The sequence below is a fragment of the Plasmodium vivax genome, chromosome 3 (genome assembly GCF_000002415.2).
Source record: "Plasmodium vivax chromosome 3, whole genome shotgun sequence".
Lineage (NCBI taxonomy): Eukaryota > Apicomplexa > Aconoidasida > Haemosporida > Plasmodiidae > Plasmodium > Plasmodium vivax.
The window spans coordinates 773,798-792,940 of NC_009908.2; the positions used below are offsets into that span (position 1 = coordinate 773,798).

The following is a 19,143-nucleotide window of genomic DNA, read 5'->3' on the forward strand; positions in this document are numbered from 1 at the left end:
AGTGAAAGTTTTTTTTTTTTTTTTTTTTTAAAATGGTAAATATTGCCTGACCCGTTCAGAAAATTTCTTCGTCTGTAGAAAGCTTTTTACGTGGGATGTGCGGAAAAAAAAAAAAAAAAAAAAAAAAAAATTCTTAGGCAGCCAAAACGGCCAAATAGCCAAACGGCCGGAAAGCCAAAATGTCCGAAACGACCGAAACGACCGAAACGACCGAAACAAGAACAAGCGTGTACGCAAAAAAATTGCAAAGCGGAATTGTATGTAAAAATCATGAGGAAGAAAAACAATTCCGCGTTGTGTGAGAACACCTCAGGGAATAAAAAGGTTTAATTACCTCCTTAAGATTAAACAACGTCTTTTTTGTTTTGGGCGTAATTAACACTTTTGCCATTTGTATGTTTTGTACTTTTCCGCACTCAGTGGACATTTATTTTTGTTTACCCCTTCCATTTTGACGCGCACGTTTTGTTTTTCGTTGCGTCGCGTTTCTTTCCGTTGTTTCGATGTGCTTCGCTTTCCTTTGCTTTTGTTTGTTTTCCTGAACGAGGAATGATTTCCCAATTAAATTCTAATTCTTGAAAAAGCAAAAACAGCGCGCGTCTGTGGGGTAACATACCGATGTCTAGCGGACGATTGTGAAAATTGTTTGCCCGACATAGCTTCACATGTTTGTTAAAAAAAAAAAAAAAGAGGGGATTTTCTTTTTGCGTCGATTTAGCTTTATAGAGAATTCCCCCTTTACGCTACACACAGTTGTCGAAGCTTCTGCATTTTTAGCAAGAGCTGCTCGTAAAGCCAAAAAAGCGAAAATAATTTTAAAAAAATCAAAAAAGTGAAAATAATTTTAAAAAAATAAAAAAAGCAAAAATAAGAAAAAATAAAAATTATAAGAGGAGATAAACAACCAGCTTACACATTTGCTTGGCTGTGCTGAGACGGAGTCCTTTTTTTTTTTCCCGCTTGTGTCCCCCTTCCGAGACACCCATTTGCCAAACTGTTTTTACGTCCACATTTAACTGCCGCTGCTATGTACTTATCTATATATACACACATACGTACATTTTTTTGGGCACATGTAATTTGTCGCTCTCTGAATTCCCCCCCTCCATCAACGCACTAAACACGCTGCAACCATGAAAGTGTTTAAATTTGAGGATATTAAAATGTGAGCGTCATTTTGAAATTATTCTAGTGCTGCAAAAAATATCCCCCTGGATGTCTGTTTTTAGTGCCCCCAAGGTTTTAACACTATATGTGTGTATATATAGACGTATGCATACCTACGTGTAGCTTCATTCATGGGCACTTGAACACAGTAAAGAACAACTATTTGCCGTAGCAGACAATAAGCACACGCTCATATAAAGTAAAATCCACGGGGTAGACGCGTACAACTGTGTTGCTTCTCAACTGCAAATGAAGGACAGCCTTATAATGGACGAGAACGATGAAGCGCGGAAGTGTGAAAGTGTGTGCAGGTCGGGGACTCCCTCAGAAGTTCTGGCAATCAAGGGGGCAGGGCCTTTTAAAAGAGCCAGTGATGGAAGTAGAAGTAGGAACATAGGTGGAAGCAGGAATAGCAGTGGAAGCAGAAATAGCAGTGGAAGAAGAAACAGCGGTGGAAGTAGCAGCCGCAGTGGCAACCGGGGCAGTAAGGGGAGTCGCTCGAACAAACCTTTCGTGGACGAACCCGACAAAATGTATGACAAGAGCGTAACGGTGGAATATAATAGCGATAATGACCGCTCCTGTGAGAGAAATAAGTATAAGGAGTTCTCTAAGCAGAGCACTCTAAATGTGAATAATAACGATGAGGAAAACGCGACGGATTGTTCCTTTGAGTCTAGCAATTCCTGCGCCGAAAGGGAAGGGAAAGGCTACGATGACATGTGCAGGAGAGCATGCAAAGGGGATGGCGAACAAAGTCGAGAACGCCAATCCAGCGCAGATGATATAATTAGCCACAATGCATTGGAAAAAAACGAAGTGAATATGTGCATAATGAACGAGGTAGCCACATGCCAAGGGAACAAAAGTGAAAATGACAAGAAGAGAGAACCGGAGGAAGGGAATCCCCTCAAGTTTGATACAAACGGCTCAGTTTTGCGCGAAGAAAAGGAAAGGAATATCCGCAACGTATCAGAAAGGTATGAGGATAGCTCGGGCAACAATCTAGACATGAATTGGAACAAGTCTCAAATAAAGACATGCATTAGAATTAAGCCGCTGGATTCTGCGGGGAACAATCTGGAAAATGTAATCACGCAAAGAGGGTCAAACAAAATATTAATTAATTACGGAATGCCGAGTGAAAATAAGAAGTGTGAATTTGTCGTGGATAGAATTTTCAATGAAGGCAGCACGCAATCGGACATATGGAAGAGCATTTGTTTTTGCATAGATTCTGTCTTCCGCTTTAAGAATGCAACTGTGTTCGCGCATGGCCATACGGGGACGGGGAAAACGTACACCATGATTGGTCCAGACGTCATGGAGCTAATTAAGAGGAAGAAGAGAAAAATCCGCCACTCCGCAAGGCGCACGCAGCCGATCGAGTTGTTGCTCAACACGAACAGTTTGAGGCTTCCAAATGGTGGTGGCGGCAGTGCAAATAGTAACGGTAACGGCAACCCACACAGCAACAACAGCAGTAACAACTTTTTGTGCGAGAGGAAGAGGTCCTGCTCGCAGCCGATCTTTAACTTCCCTCCGAGAGTAATCCCCCTGGTGAATGGAAACTATTGCAGTTATAACAAAAGGTACGACTCGCCCTGCAGCGCGCAGTGTAACGCGGCGCACACGTCTGCGAACGGTGCAGGGAATAGTGTCATGAACAGTATCGTGAGCAGTGTCGTGAACAGCAGCGCGAACACCAGGGCGAACAGCAGAGCGAACAGCTCCACAAACATCGCGCCAAACGGACCCCTCAATGCTAGGTACCATCACAAGTCGAATGCGGAGTGCATGAGTGAGAGCAGCTATTATGGGAAGTACGAGAACTGCAAAACGTTTTCGGAGTATCGAATGGAGTATAAGCCTAATGTGAAGGATCTGCAGGACGAAATTCGGCTGATTTTGAATTCAGACAGGAAGGGGATGATTCCCAGGGCGTGCGAGGAAATAATGAGCAGGTTGTCCCTGCACAGGGGGGTTGGCCGCGAGGCAGAGGCGGAGGCGCACCAAGGGGAGAGGGCCCCCAGGGGGAGCCGTGATCAAAGCGGTGATGGGGGCGGCCATCTAAAAGGCCATATAAATGGAGAAATAAATGGAGATATGAATGGCCATCTACGTGGCGGACGAAGCGGTGCCCTTAGCGGGGCCCGCGACACCCACGCGGAGAAAACGAAGGAGGTTTTTAAAAACGTGAAGGTGTACGCCTCTTACCTGCAACTGTATAACGATAGAATATTTGACCTGCTAAATCCGTTCACGGAACCGCAGCCCTATTTGAGCACTCAAAAGTCTAAGCTTTCCAACAACGCCACGTTTGTGTCTGGTTTGCTAACGGTGGAGGTAGCCAGCTGCGAAGAGCTGATAGAGCTCCTGATAGATGGCACAAGCAACAGAGCATGCAGAATCACCAAAACGAATGAAATGTCAACCAGGTCCCATTCGATATTTAAAGTGGAGTTACGACATGTTAATCATTCGAAACCTGAGTGTTTTAGGTCAGCCAATTTGTTGTTAATTGACTTGGCTGGAAATGAAAAGTATGCAGCGTCTAATGAAAAACTGTATACCACAGAAGTTTGTTCTATTAATAGGAGTTTATCTGCTCTGTCCCTGTGCATTAACGAGCTGTCTAAGGGAAATAAAAACATCAGCTACCGAAACTCCATTTTGACCAGACTGCTTCAGGATTCTTTGGGAGGGTCCAGCAAAACTGTTTTTATATGCACCATATCTTCATGCATGAAAAACGTCCGTGACACACTGTCCTCGTTGAAGCTAGTTTCGAGGGCAAAGAAGATACAGGTCGAGAGCAGGGGAAGCAATGCCTATGTGTATGAGGAGGATATACGAAGACTGCAAAAGGAGTTGTTCTTTTTGAGGAAGTTTGTCTTTTTTCAGTACATTACGAATAAGTATGAAAGTAGGAAGAGGCTACGGAAGATGAAGGAGTTTTATTTTGGCAGTTCGTTGGGTCGGGGCGAGTCAGACTTTGGGGGGGATAGCGGTGGTAGTGGAGAGGTGGTCCCTGGGAAAGATCTGTGCGTCGGTTGGGGGGGTAGGAGCGTTCCGAATGATACCATGCAGAAGGGCATCCCCGGCGAGGAGGAATCCAACCAAGATGACGCTAGCAAAGTGGAGCCGAATGAGTATGCAGCTACTTACGCCGGAATGAAAAGCATCTACAACGAGTACGAACGGAAGTCCTTCAACTCATTGCTGTACCAGTGGAACTTGAACAAGGCTAGCATTAGGAGGGTAAGGGAGCCGCCGCTGACGCCGCTGACTCTGCTGACTCCGCTAACGCCGCTAAACGGAGTGAGTAGCAAAAGGAGCCCTTGGTTCCACGGCAATGGGGATGTGAACAAGAAAAACGTCATGAACTTCATCGAAACGCACACCATAGAGTATGAGGTCGACAGTGATGAGGACCTGTTCGGCGGGGGCAGCAGACAGGGGGAGGAAGAAGCAGACGAGGAAGAAGAAGTGGAAGAAGAAGAAGCAGACGGGGGAGAATACGCCGAAGAGGCTGGTGGGTGTAACGGAAAGGATCACAATAGGGATGGCAGTGACGGGAGAGAGGATGCAGGCAGGTATTGCAACGTGGATGGGGATTACGAGAACGGGGGCTCCGACGGTGAGGAAACAGACAAACAGGGTGACCTCTGCGCTGATGAGGCATACCCGAACGGGGAAATGGTGAAAGGGAAAAAAAAAAGTGTGGAAGTATACCCTCCTCGTGAAAGTAGTAAGAGAGCCACTTTGGAAGAAGCATGCAAGGAGAGAGCCATGGGTGGATATGAAAGAGGGGGAGATGTCATGGCAAAGGAGGGGTCTTCCAATTGGGTTCATGCCAAAAGGGGGGAAAAAGAAGATACAAGTGTTAGGGCTTCGAAAGGGGAGGATGGAAAGGCCGACACAATACAGATACCCTGTAGTGACAGGGAATTAAACTGCGCGAGTGAGAAGGCGAGAGAAGCAACTGACCTTAGTGCAACTGCTAAGAAGTTAAAAAAATGGAGGGTAGACAAAAATGATGGCCTTTTGGTCCCAGCGGAAGAGGCAGTATCTGCATGGAATGCCCCAAACAGAGAGACAATTCAGAAGAAGGCAAAGATCGTGAGTGCAAGCAGGAATGAGGCGAACCCAAAAAGGGGCCGGCGCCGAAAGGCAGGAACGAAGTCATTTTTCTTCAATTTTGCGATGCATATTAACAAGAGAAAGGGCACTAGCGGTATCTTCAAACACAGAGCAGAGGAACAGAACCAGAGGAGTGGGTCTGAACTAAAGAGGAGGAAGGGAAAGATCGGCAAGTTTGCAAAGGTGAAGAAGCAGGGACGTCGCTGCAACACCTGCAGCAATGGTGGAGATGCTGCTTTGAACTCAAATGGGAAGGGGGATTACTCCCGAAGGAAGAGGTATGCCGAGTTGGTAAACTCTCGCAAATCGGCTAACTCGCTGGCGGTGAGTAACGGCTCTAATTTGGCTCCATCGGGTGGTGTCATTGCGGCGTTCAGCTCGGAGGGAAGCGCCGGTAGTAGTGCACGCGGTGGGAAGATCGGACAAGCTAGTGGCACAAGTGGTAGCGCTCCAATAGATGGAAGAAGCCTCTCAAAGAAGAAGGGAGATCACGCAAAGGGGGAAGATGATGGGCAAGCAAAGCCAAAGTTCTCTATCAAGGGTATCCAGGTTGGCAAAAAGTCCTCCTCTAATGAGACACTATACGCAAAGGGGCGTGGCAATGGTGAACGGGGAAGACCAGCCTTTGCGTCCGACCTAGGGCATCTACTCCAGTTAGGCGACTCAAAGAGGAAGCAGCATTACGTTAACAATGTAGGGATAAACAACATGGTGATAAATAGGATTAACATTTTCCCCAATTCTAAGGTAGTGAGGAATTGCAATGAGGTCACGGGTGGGGTGGAAAATAAAGACACGTCAAGTTTGAAGGGTGAAGAGGGCTGCAGCGGGGTGGGAAAAAGATCACTTTTTGCGGGTGAAGGACATGGTCATGTGAGTGATGGGAAGGATGGCAATAGGGAGCATGCCGACAGGGGCAGATCGGTCAGTGAGAACTGCTGCTTCAGTAACTGGAAAAATAAAACTATTATAGGCCAAAACAGCAAGGGGAAGTTTGCCTACTATATTGAGTTTAACAAGATGAATGATGTGAGGAAGTGCATCATGGAGGGGCGCACAGCAGGAGGGGGTGCAAAGGGGAAGAGCGATTTGGCCGTGCGCAATGGGGGGGAAGGTTGCCTCGAGGAGACCAGCGCCGGGGTGAAGAAAAATGGGAAGAAGTGTTTGATTTCCCAAGTTGAGGAAAGCTGGCTGAACTTTGAGAAAAAGTTAGAAACGAAATTGGGGGAGGAAAAGAAAGGAGTTGCGAGTGGGTGCGGGGGAGGAGGTGGAAGAGCGGGCAGCAGCGTTGTGGGAACTGCCTACACGGTGGGCACCGCCAACACAGTGGATATGTCCCATTATAAGCGGGACGGCGAAATGAGCGCCCTGGAGGAAAACAGGAAAAAGCTAGACACGTTAAAAAACCGCTACGAGAAGATCCTGGCTGAGACACAAAAAAGGGATTCTAGAGACGCCTTTTGTTTGAGTCACTCTGCCGGGGATGCAGGCACAGGGAAGGGTATAGGTGGAGGTGGAAATGGGACTGCCGCCCCAACTAGTGGTAATAACACCACCGCATCGGTGCGTAACGGGAGATGTTTGCATGATATGCAGAGGAAGGCAGCTGAGATGAAGAAGGCTGCTCTGTTTGGGGCTGACGAGCAGGTCACTCCCATCCACGTGAGCAGGAGTGGTGTAGCATTTAACGGAACAAATGACATGTTAAGGGAGGAGAGGCACACATGTGAGGACGCCAAAGGGGTAGGAATGAGGTCTAATTTGGATAGCCTGGTCAGCAGTGCGTATAATATTCAAGATATGATAAAGGCGTCTTATCGAGAGAAAAAGGGGCGATTCTTCCTCCGCAGCCATTTTAGCGGTGCGAATTCGGGCGGGGAAAAACATCACAGAGGGGATCCGGTAAGTAGCTTCCACGGTTTGAAGAATCGCCATGAAGAGAAGCACCAGGTGGAGAAGCGTATTGCAAAGAATTACCATGCTGAGAAGCACCTTGCAGAGAAGCACCGCACAGATGGAGCTGACCGGAAAGGGGCGCCCGCGGCTAACCCCGTTGGCAGGATGGTATATCTTCCAAATGGGGAGGAACTATATTGGCGAAAGAAGCACTCTGCGGGGGCCGAGCAGGTGAACCTAAATGGGCGTTTGATTTATGCCAAGGGGAATAAACCCATGGTTGCCTCCACTTATACGAATGGTAATGATAAAGCTAGGGGGGTGGAAAAGCACAGGAACAACTGGCAGCACCATCTCGCTAGCGTGAACACTGTAGAGGCGTACGGCAGTGCACCCAATGTAGGGTTAGAAAGGAAGACGTCCAAAAATGGAGCAGTCAGTAACTGCCTACTGTTGGCCACGCAGGGGGATGCGGCCAGTTGGGAAGGGCACCCTAGCGGAGTGTTATCACACCGGAGAGATAAGCCGAACGGGGTGGATGGAGGAAGGGAATCACATCAAATAGGGCAGGACAAACTAAAGGGGGAAAGACACAGTGCGAATAAGTTTGAAGAAAAATATTTTCTGCATGGACGTCTGCACCCTGAGCATCTACCTTCGAGGGACAATTCGATGCATGTCAGCGGCCATTATCAAAGTAGGAAAATGCACAAGGCCAATTTGTTTGCCCCGAGCGGAGTTAGCAGCAACTATGAGGGGTATGCCATTCGGGAAGGTGAAAAGATGGGGAATGGCCATTATGCCAATGGGCATGGAACACATAGGGAGGGCCTCCAGGTTGATCATCTGAACAGCGTCATACCGTACCGAAGTAAATCCATAATCAATGGGAAGATAAAAAAGGTGAATTACTGTGGTAGCGGGATGCACTCTGGTAAGTTTGTTGTTAGGAGTGGCTTTGCCTATGGTGAGAGAACTACGAAGGATGAGCCGATCCCCCAAGTGCGCTTCCAAGATGTTAATAGGAACGAAATTAGCCAATTCAGGGTGATACAGAGAGGTGGAGGGCTGTGTGCCGGAGGGGTGTACGGTTCCGGCGCACGCAGATGAACTGGGGAAGAAGTAGTTTCCCCCCCAGAAGTGGCCGCTTCCTTATCGCCCGCGCAGTTGTCCTTTGGGTGGATAGCGGTGTGTGGGGATGAACATGCTTGGTGGGTTAGCGGATCTTCAAAAAAAAAAAAAAAGGCGAAGTTGAAGTTGAAGCAGAAGTTGAAGCCAAAGTCGACGTCGAAGTGGAGGTCCATTCGCGAGGCAGAGCGGAACACATTTTAAAATTTGAAGAGGAACGCGTAATGCTGAAAAGCTCAGTTTAGCGCTTTCCTAAAAAAGAAGTTCCTTTTTGAGAATTGTTGCCCATTTATGAGGAAGGGCAGGGAGCGTGTCCTGCATGGTTGCAAGTTGCCCAAATTTGTTTCCTCGCCCTGCTGGACACTTCCGTTGGTTAGCCCCTGTCTGGAAATACACCCCGCCATCCAGCGCCTACTGCGAATGAGACGTCCGATTATGATGCACACTCAGGTGAGCAAAAAAAAAAGTGAGCTGCGAAGTTGTTGAGCAAACTGATCGCGTTGGGAGGGGGCGAGCGGCATAGCTTTGTGCGCAGTTCCGTCGTTAGACAGACACGTTAATTATTTACCAGCAGGATGGGATGATTTGTTTTTCCTTTTTTTTTTTTTTTTTTTCACAAATGTGATTACCGCAAGTGCAACTGTTTCTGTTAACTCCGCCATTTTGCTATCTTGGCTTATTTATTGCCCGTTATGCACTCCACTTTGTAAAAATTATTTAGCATTTAGGGTTACGTTTTTAAAGAGGCTGTTTTGGTACGTTTGCTTTAAAAGAGAAAAAAAAAAAGGGGGTGGTGGTGCCGCACTTTGTACAATCATCATTTGGGTAAGTCGGGCACGTGAAAGTGTAGATAACAAGAGGATCTTTTGTGGTACAGAAAAAGGGGCAGTCGCAGCGCCCAGGAAAAAAGGGGGAAACAGTATACACACACACACACACACACACACATATACCTATGTGAGTAGATACACACGTGCGTGCGTGCCTGTGGACTGGTCGGAGAAGCGCGCAGCGAGGGAACAAAGACTCGCTCACAAATTGTTGTCCACGTAGGGGTTGGGGGGAGGCACGTTTTCCTTCTCCTTGAAGTAATCAAAGGTGTTGATTTTGTGGCTGCGGGGGTGGTAGTTGTAGTTCAGGTTCTGCAGGATATACTCCAGGTTAATTTCTTTTTGCTTTTCCTTTTTCTCGGCTGGGCGGTCGGCGGGGGGGGCGTCTCCGGGGAGGGGCCGATCATGGTGATCATGAGGGTGATCCATGGAGTGACCACTGTGGAGACCGCTAGGGTGATCACCCCTATCCCCTCTGCTCACTCGATCGTCCCAGGCCTGGCTACCTTTGGCGACCCATTTGGGGGGCTCCTTTCTGTTCGGTTCTTTTATCATCCCGCAGTTGTGCAGATTTTTCAGGAACACATATTCGTCATGGGAGTCTTGGTTAAGGGAGTCCTTTTCGTGGGTGTCTTGGCCCACGTGCGGAAGCTCCCCTCCTTGCTGCTCTTCATTCGCTGGTTCCGAGTTGTTCATTGAAAGGGAGCACGTTCCATTGCCACTGGGGGAACCATTTGTGGGCCGCCTCAACGGAAAGCTGTTATTATTACCCTCCTTGTTGCCGTCCAAGTTGGGGATTTTTCTTTCCGACTTTTTGAAAAAGTTGGTTATCCTCAATTGGCTCCTGCGATTTCCGTTCACCGCGGAGGATTTACCTTTGAGAGGGGAGCAAACGACTGAGGGGTGGTCGCTCCATTCCGATTTGAAGTTCGTTTTGTTTATTTCGCTTTTCACGCCGCTGATCGGTTTCGTGGTCAGTCTGGTGGTCCGTATGCTGATCGGTTCTGTTGCCGGTTTGCTGATCGGTTCTGTTGGTAGTTTTCTGATGGGTTCTATTGCCGGTTTGCTGATGGGTTCTATTGCCGGTTTGCTGATCGGTTCCGTTGACAGTTTTCTGATCGGTCCTCCCTGCGTGCCGCTTCTCATTTTGTCTTTCCCGTCCCAAATGTCGGTTCCCACGGGACTCCCCCCTTCTTCATCAGGCCGCTCGGCCTTACACCTCCCTTGAATCTCCCTCACGCGTGAACATTCCTCCTTCTCTTGTGCGGAGTTACCTTTCAATTCTTCCGTTGAAGATCCCATTTGGTTGCTTGTCTCCCCGTCCAACGTCTTGAATAGAAGGAAGCTCTTCTTCATATTCTGGTACATAACTCTTGCGCTTTTCTTTCTGTTCGTCCCTTCAGTTGGATTGGTAACTTCTTCGTCCAGCGGCTTCCCCTTTTTTGCATCCTCCTGAATGCTTGTGTCGATCCCGTGAGCGGGGCCTCCTTCGAGGCGAGCCACCCCTTGGCAGTTGCGACCTGCCTGCGATATCCACTTTGTCTTTTCGAGAATCTCGCCAGGATGAGTTTTGTCCGAGCGTTTACTGCAATCGGGTTCGTTTTCTTCCAACGGGTTCTTCGACGTTTGATCACCTGTGTGCGGGGGTGCTGCGGCGCTCCTTTTCGTTTTCTTGAAGTTAACTGAGTCGGCGTGGTTCCCCTTCCGCTTGCTCAATTTTGTTTTTTCCTTTCCTCTAGGTAGATTATTTCTGGAGTTGTACGCGGGGAGGTCGCTGGAATCGCTGTAATCGCTGGAATCGATTGTATCTCTCGAATCGCCTGCATCTCTTGGATCGCTTGGCCCTCTCGGCACTCCCGCCTCATCCCCATCGTTGGTGCACTCCCTTCCGTGCGCGCAGCCGTTGCTCCGGGGGGAATCACCAAATAGGTTGAAGTTGGCGCATTCCATGGGGGGCCACAAATTGGCCGTCTGGGTGGTTCCTCTTGGGTGCAGGGGCGAACATGCTTGCATATCCCCTTTGGGCGGTTCCTGTTGGGCTGTTGCGCTTGGGGGGAGCTCTCCGGGGTGGAACGCTGCGTAGTTTTGCCTACCACTTTGCCAGTCACTTGTCCAAGTGCTTAACCCATGGGAACCCTCTTGAGCGATCCCCTCATGGCGCACTATCTCCTGCTCCTTCAGACCATTCTGCCCCTCGGGACAATTCCTGAACAGGTCGGGGGATATCTCCAAATATTCTAAACACTCGGATGGTAAATTTTTAAAAATATTTTCAACACTGTTCGGTTTGTCTAATTGGGGATGTTCCTTTAGGGCGGTTTGTTTTGGTGGAAGTGGGGATCTCCTTTTGTGTGCTGGAGAAGCACTTCCTTTGAGCATGTCCTTTTGGTGGTGTTTCCTTTCGGAATATACCTTTTCTTCACCTCTTGTACTTCTTCCAGTGCATCTCTCCGAATTGCCGCTCCCATCAGAAAGAAAGCTACTTCTCCCCCCGCTGGCACCACTGGAGAGCTCCTCCGAGAATGCGTTCAGGCAGTTTCCCCTCCTCTTACTGCTGTCATATGTGAGGGAAAAGTCACGTATTTTATTGATGAGGAGTTTATTTTCATTTTTCTTTAATGCACTGTTGAAGGACTGGTTGATGGGGATGTTCTGGCACAGAATAAAATCATACACTTGGTGATGTAAGAAGGCGTTTTTAATTTCTTCATATTTAGTCATCAGTTTTTCTAGGGTGTTTAAATTGGGCGGTATTTTACGCTTCCATCTGTCATGCGAAATGAGGAATGAAAAAATATTTTCGATAGTTTTGTATTGGCTGATTAAACTGAAGGCAGTTTTGATTCCCATTCCCGTGATGTGAAAATCGTTCGTGTAATCGCAGCCACTTAGGATGCACATCGCCAGGAACATGTCTATGCTGAAATGCTTTAGCTTGTCCAATTCTTCTGGCCAGTGGAAGTGGTCCAGATATTCCTTCATCACTTTGTGGTAGCTTTTTTTTTTCTGCTCAGGGTTCCCGTTTGCCGCGGCTCGGTGGCGCGTCCGTCGTTGCGCGCGCGCAGGGGGGTGCTCGGCTAAATCGGTCATGTTATTCTCTTCCCAATCGGATAGGTTATTATCTTCCCAATCTGAGTGCCCCCCCTGGGCATCCCTCCGGCCCTGCTTCATCGGGGTGATGTAAAACTCGTTGAACGAATCCGAGAGGGGGTTCCTAATTTTGTTAATCACGTTTACGTCAATCAGATCGTCAATAGGCATCAAACTTATTTCATCGCACTCTCCGGTGCTTTTCAGTTTGTACAAAACGCGAGGGCAGCCATACACTAGCAAGTCACTGTCTTCACTTATGGCGCAAGAAATGTAGCCCATCCTGCAGAGGTAGGACAGCTGAGCATCCGCTTCAAAAGGGGAAATGATATAATCAATATTTTTTGTTCTACAAAATTGGATCACGGTGTTTATAATCTCTTTGGAAACACTTAAAGCTTGTATGCACTTTTTCAAAACGTTCTCATCTGATCTGGGATTTGGGACTGATTTAATAATTTCTTGTGCCTCCTTCTTTGCCTTTTCTCTCCTATCTTTCCTAATCACATTTTCTGCCTTCTTTTCTGGTAACTCCTCTCCGTCGAAAACGAACACTACCTTAATGTTGTAGTGATAAATACATTCGAGCATTTTTTCGATGAAGCTTAAGTAGCTGTCGTTGTACGTATCCGTGACTATGTCGTAGGCACAACTGATGAGACCCCTGTGGATCCAACACATGATGTCCACGCCGATCACTTCATTTTTGTATTTGCTTATGTGTGTGCTCTTGGCGATCGGTTTTAGGAACGGCAGCAGGTTGGTGATTCCCATTTGTTGCTTGGTGGGCTCCAATGGGTATATGTGTGTGTGGGCAAATCGATGCCTACAAATTGTACGTGCAAATTTGTACATGCCAATGTTGGCGCGGTGCGCGCGTCGAGCAGGCCAAGGTGTGTAACAATGGAGCAGGCGAAGTAGCTGAGTGGCGAAATAGCGGAACGGCGGAATGGCGGAATGACGGCTAGCTGGGTACACAACCGAGTCGTTTTAAAATTCGCCGCAATGCCTCTTCAAATGGAAAGAGGAGAGATGAAGCAGTGGTTCGAAAATGCGATTTATCGGGTTGACGATTTATCGGGTTGGCGATTTATCCGGTTAGCGGCCGCCGCCCGTAACCCTCACGCACGTTGTACGTACGAACGCGTATTCGCATGTGCGTGTGCCCCTACGCCGCGTTTACATGCATAACGTCTTGGTATCTTTCTCCGTTTTTTTTTTTTTTAAGTTGAAGGTGTTCCAACTTTCGAAGTTTTGCATTGGTATCCCCTCGATTCGGTTTCGTTCACCCTTTCCCCATTTGGCTATTTTCCCAATAAAAAGCGCATACGATGTGTGGGAAAAAATGGTATCATCAGTTAATGTTAAAAATATTGCAAAAAATCGCCTCCCATCGGCATGTTTATTTACATAATGCGTTTTCACCGAGTGGCAATAAAAACGCCCTTTTTGATGTGCAATATTTGTCGCCCTTTTCGCTGCCTATTTTGTTGCCTTTTTTTGCCGCCTTTTTTCGCTGCCTATTTTGTTGCCTATTTTGTTGCCTTTTTTTGCCGCCATTTTTCGCTGCCTTTTTTTTTTTTTTTTTTTTTAAAATGTGTCAGCTAATATATCGGGGAACATTTTTTTTTGGCTGTACATGAGGGGCAATTTTTTTTTTTTTTTTCCTCCGTTTTTTTTTTTGTTTTCCCGACAACATAAACAACGAAGTGGTGAAAAAGAGTTCTTTTTTGTTGAAATAAATTGGGATTATTCTTTTTAATTTTTTGGTTGCCTTTTTTCTATATACTTTTCCCGATTTAAGAAGATTGAATGGTTTTAATTTTTGCCCCCACGTGAAGTTATGAGTGGCAATTCCGCGGGGGAGCGGCCCACTTAGTCATAATCGATTATGCTGAAAGGGCCTACAATTATTCTGCTAGTAAATAAAATACAAATAAATGTTATATTAAACGTTGGTTACGTACAAAATCGAATAGGGAAAGAAGCTTGTGAACATATGTTTGGCAACAAGTTCCGAAAAAAGGTCATTTAGGGTAGCCACAAACTGTTGTCGCGAGAGGGAATGTTTTTATTATTTCTTTAAGAAGCATGCCTTTGTTATGTTTGTCAAGGAATATGTTAGTTTCCCTCAATTTTGACAAACATTCTCATTGTTGAAAGACCCCACTGAAAGGAATACCACTCGCCTTATCCTTTTATAGTAGCAGCGCAAATGCAATAATATAAGACTTCTCCGTTGCAAAAATATATTCCTGCGACCTAACCCTAAATCTGAACCCTAACCCTAAATCTGAACCCTAACACTAAATCTGAACCCTAACCCTAAACCTGAACCCTAACCCTAACCCTAGCATATAAGCTGCCAACCAATGATGCGACAAAATGGGCGTCCTAAAACTCAAAAGTGACAAGAAGAAGAGGGAAAAGTCGAAGGAAACCAAAATAGATTATTCAAAATGCTTAAAAAGAACAAAAATTAAGGAGAAAATAATTCGGAAGGACGCCGAAAACGAATTCGACCTCTCGATATTCGCCAAAACAGATCATGCGTCGAATAAAATACGGCAGCTGAATTACGCCAAGCTAGTTAAAGCCATAAGGAAAAACAAAAATTTAATTGCAAACCATGTGCCCAAAATTTTGGAGATTTACGGAAAGGGCATCATAGATGATGATGAAAATGTCCGAAATTATTCCTCCAAAATATTTTACCATTTGGTGAATAGTCATATCGATTTTGACGTCTTCCACAGCAAGATTAAAACTTGCTTGTTTCATTCGTTGAAGATAGGAAGAGTCCCTCTGAAGGTGCTAAACCTGGAGCTGTGCCACAGCTTCTTTTTTACGAAGATTCACTACTGCCATAAGTTTTTCTATGAATTTTTGAGCAACATTTTGGGCTGCTTCGTTTCGCTGCCGATTGAGAAGCAAGTCACAACGGTGAGGTATTTCTTCCTCTTGTTCAAGCACAAATGGAGGTTCAAGCGGGGGGGGAGGAACCTCCCCAGTGGGGTGAAGCAACAAGGAAGAGGTGGTTCCGTGGAAGAGACACACATTGACATAGCAGAGGAGGGGGATCCTCCCCATGGGGAAGAAGTTCCAGATGACGAATCGAGGGGAGACCCGGATAACTGCTACGAATTCATAACCCGTACAAACAGGCGAAACAGCTGTAACGACCCCTTCCTGCTGCAGAAGGAGAAAAAAACGAGCATCCAGGTGGCAACCAAGATGGAGATCTACACAAAACTACTGAAATGTCTGTGCAACTTTATGGATGAAGTTGTGTACAATTCGATCAACGTAGATTTGATTCACCTATACACGAAGATTTTAAAAGTAATAACTTTTATGATGAAGAAGAAAAAAAAAACAATTTTTAAGCAAGAAATGATGACTCTACTTAACAATTTTTTGCAGAGAGCCATGGGGGTGATTAACGAACATGCAGCTGAGATAAGTAGCTGCAAAAAGGTGTTGAACATGATTTGCTACTTCATCCTGTTGGTTTTATCTCTGTGTGGAAAAGAGGTGAAACACTTTGAGGACGCCAATAGGAGGGCTTCAATAAACTACGCAGGGTTAGTGAAGTATTGCCTCTCCATTTACTTTTACGCCCTTTTAAGATGTGAATTTTTTAGCGGAGAAAATCCGGAGCATCAAAGGAGCGGAGGCGCCCCAAACGGGGATGTAAAAAGGGGAAATCCGCTTCATCACAGTGAAGGGAGCAGTCACACGGAGGTAAGCACCCATGTACTCAACAAGCTCTTTGATGGGAAGAGGCAGAAGGGGACACACAAGAACGTGGAGAAGTACGCAAGGAAGTACTTTCACCTGTTAGTCTGCCTCTACGAAATGTTTATTCACCGAAAGGATAGGAAAACGCTGTGGCAAGATGGAGAACCCCGTGAGGGAAAAACAAGCGGGAAGAACACAAACCAGAAGGAGAAAAGCAACAACAGTAATATTGCCTATAGCCATGCCGAAAGGATAATCAAATTGGTGGAAAAAAAAATACTCCTGTATGAGAATGGCGGAGAAATGAGAGTTCTATGTGGACTCGTTTTAAACTATTTGAGCAACTTTTCGCAAAGAAGTATCGACCAGATGGATCGCTTTTGCTACTTTGTAATTATCCTCGCGCAGCAGGCAAATGGGGGGGTGAATCAACTAGATTATGAAGCACCACTTGTGGGGGAAAGACTCTCCAATTCTTCGAAAGAAAACACACAAGGGAGTAGCAACCAGGGGAGGAGTGCGGGTGTCTGGGATGAGGGAGGCTCCCAAAAGAGGGGGTCATCATTTCCATTCTTAACCACCCCTTTCATGTTCGTACTTTTAGCGGACTGTGAGTGCTTCATAAATAGTAACTTCTTCGACGCTTTTTTCGAAATATTTAATGAAGAAGAGAGGAGGAGAACAATGGAGGCGATTTCGTTTGTGCAGAATGGAGGAAGTACCATTAACATAATTACGAGAAAGACTTTTGATTGTTTTGTTGGAAATTTATTTTCCATTTTGTATAGCTATGAGAACCCCCTTTTTGTGAATAACTGCCTTTTTTTCCTTTCCTTCCTAAGTGTAAATAAGCGCAAGGTAAAGAAGCCGTACGGGGATTTTAAGCATTGGAGTGGCGCCAAGCTGGAAATGGAACAGCTGCTTCTCCTCGATGTAAGGACCCACTTGGATGATGTGATGAAGGACAAGGGAGAGATACTGATTGATCACTTTTTAAGCAAAAATAGACACGTCATCCTCTCCTTTGAGATAATTTCTAATCTGTATTTTGTGTACGAGAATAGGAGTAGCAGGTTGCTCTTGTTCATTTATTTTTTGATTTTAAAATTTGAGAAGGAGGGGAGTACCTTGCGCTTTGCCCTGGGGGAGGAAGAAGCCATGATTCTTCTGGACCGGGTTTTTCGTACCCCTCATAGGGATGACTGCACATGTGTAGTAAACACTCAGGGTAGCTACTCCCCTTTGGTTGGTCTTTCTCCTGAAGAGGGTCCCCAGGGCGATGCGGGGGTCAACCCAGATGGGGGGAGGACAGAAGAAGGGACGCCTCTCTGTTTGCTCGAAAAAAAATACACATATAGGATAAACAAGGATTATCTGTATAGGGAAGATTTTTTACTTTTCTTTCTCAAGATGAGCTTATCCGAATGGGATTTTATCGTCCGAAATGACATATACACGGTTATGCAAGTGAAGGGTTCAAACGGAGGTGGAGACAAAGCCGTTGCGAACCCCTCAGGTGGAGACAAAACCGTTACGCACCTCCCAGGTGGAGACACTACCGTTGCGAAACTCATTTTAATTATAAAACGAATGGCATTCATCATTTCGAATGTTAACATATGCATGGGGAATAAGGCAAAGAATCCGAATAACTCCCTTTTCATAATGGATTACTTATTTGGGGTAATCGAGCGGGTGGCGTTGACTCGTCTCCCCCAGGCAGGGTGTTCAAACGATTGCGATAGATTGTTCCTACTTGTTAAAGCGGCTTTTCTGTTTTATTTCGTATCTTTTTATTTGTTCCCTTGTTTGTTGTCCAAGAGGAGGGGAAGTTTCAACCTGGAGGGAGGAGCAATCGATGAGGGGCAAAATCGCAGAGGAAGAGAAGTTACTGGTGATTTGACCGCTGCCAAGGAGGGCGAAGCGGATTTACAATCGGATGCACCGGTTGGACGGGAGCATATCTACTACGACCACAGCGCAGATGTGACGGTTGACGTGCCTACTTTTGTCGCGTTCGTGAAGGAGACCCTTTTCAAAAGTGGCAGCAAGGAAGAAGAATCCCAATTGGATAAGTTCGCATATGTGATGCCGCACTCACACATGGCCTGTAGATTTTTTGACGTCCTATTCGAGCAAGGCGTTATGTACGCGTGCAGCGTGAATGGGGACCTCCAACAAATGCCCAGCGTGGACTTAGAATATAATCTGAGCACCCACGTAGAATTTCAAAATATGCTCACCAAAATTGAGAGCAGCATAACCATCGTCAGTTTCAACAGCATAGTAGATGTACCCGTAAGGGGGATCATCAAATTGCTGACAATCACCATTTTTAAAATGTCACTCAACAGAAATATTTTGTTTGCTCGGTTGGTTAACAATTCGGACTGCTTTCCAAATGGGTACCTTTACGATTTAAACTTTTTCTTTTTTTTCCATCATTTGGTGTCATCGTTGATTCAGAGAGTTAGGGGCTTGTCTGATGGTCCCTTCTCCCAGCGCAGTTACTACTGCATCTCGGTAAGTGGAAGCGAGGGCGCCCTGCGCGAATGAACTTGGCGGTTCGCGGGCGAGAGAGCGCCATTATTATATCCCCTATCTGTGGGGCCAAGTATCGCTTGTGCTTACTCTACATATGTGTGCATTTGAGTGTGCGGTGGTCCCCCCCGTCTGTTTCGTTTTATCCTCATGCGCATTCTCCATAAGTGGCGTGATTGGCATGGGTAGGCCTGACTGCCCATTTTACATAGCTGAATCGCTCCATTCCATTTTGCTACTTTTTTTTTCCCCCGTGCAGTTCTTAATAGATACCCTTCTGTGCGCGTACTGCATCATGGAGGAGGTCGCGAAGACGATGGAGGTGACACCCTGTCGGGGCGCGACAGGAGATGCGGTAAATGCGGCAAAAGCGGCAAATGAGGCTTATGAAGGAGATAAGGCTAATAATCCAGATGGCCCAGATGTACCGGGCGAACCCCCACTTGCAGCAGCAAAATGGAGCCTGCAAAAACTCAACGAACGGCTGAGGTGCACACTGAACGAAATGCCGCAAAAGGAAAAGAGATACCTTTTCCCGCGGGTCAAGTTGCTAGTAGAGAAGTATCTTTAAAAGGTGGACGACCAAAAGGGGTGTATTGTGGGGAGC

The 19,143-nt window shown here is 46.4% G+C and overlaps 3 protein-coding genes across 3 annotated transcripts; 2 read left to right on the plus strand and 1 right to left on the minus strand.

Moving 5' to 3' along the window:
- Positions 1-1,416: 1,416 nt before the first annotated feature.
- PVX_096095 (kinesin, putative) lies at positions 1,417-8,316 on the plus strand (the record flags this gene model as incomplete). The annotated part of the gene is made up of 1 exon (XM_001612726.1): positions 1,417-8,316. The coding sequence occupies one exon, from the start codon at positions 1,417-1,419 to the stop codon at positions 8,314-8,316; it is 6,900 nt and encodes a 2,299-aa protein (XP_001612776.1).
- Positions 8,317-9,365: 1,049 nt separating this feature from the next.
- Positions 9,366-13,690, minus strand: PVX_096090 (hypothetical protein, conserved; the record flags this gene model as incomplete). The annotated part of the gene is made up of 1 exon (XM_001612725.1): positions 9,366-13,690. Exon 1 carries the CDS (start codon positions 13,107-13,109, stop codon positions 9,366-9,368), a length of 3,744 nt encoding a protein of 1,247 aa, XP_001612775.1. The 5' UTR covers positions 13,110-13,690.
- Positions 13,691-14,639: 949 nt separating this feature from the next.
- Positions 14,640-19,107, plus strand: PVX_096085 (hypothetical protein, conserved; the record flags this gene model as incomplete). Its single annotated transcript, XM_001612724.1, has 2 exons — positions 14,640-18,518; positions 18,796-19,107. The coding sequence occupies 2 exons, from the start codon at positions 14,640-14,642 to the stop codon at positions 19,105-19,107; spliced, it is 4,191 nt and encodes a 1,396-aa protein (XP_001612774.1).
- Positions 19,108-19,143: the final 36 nt, after the last annotated feature.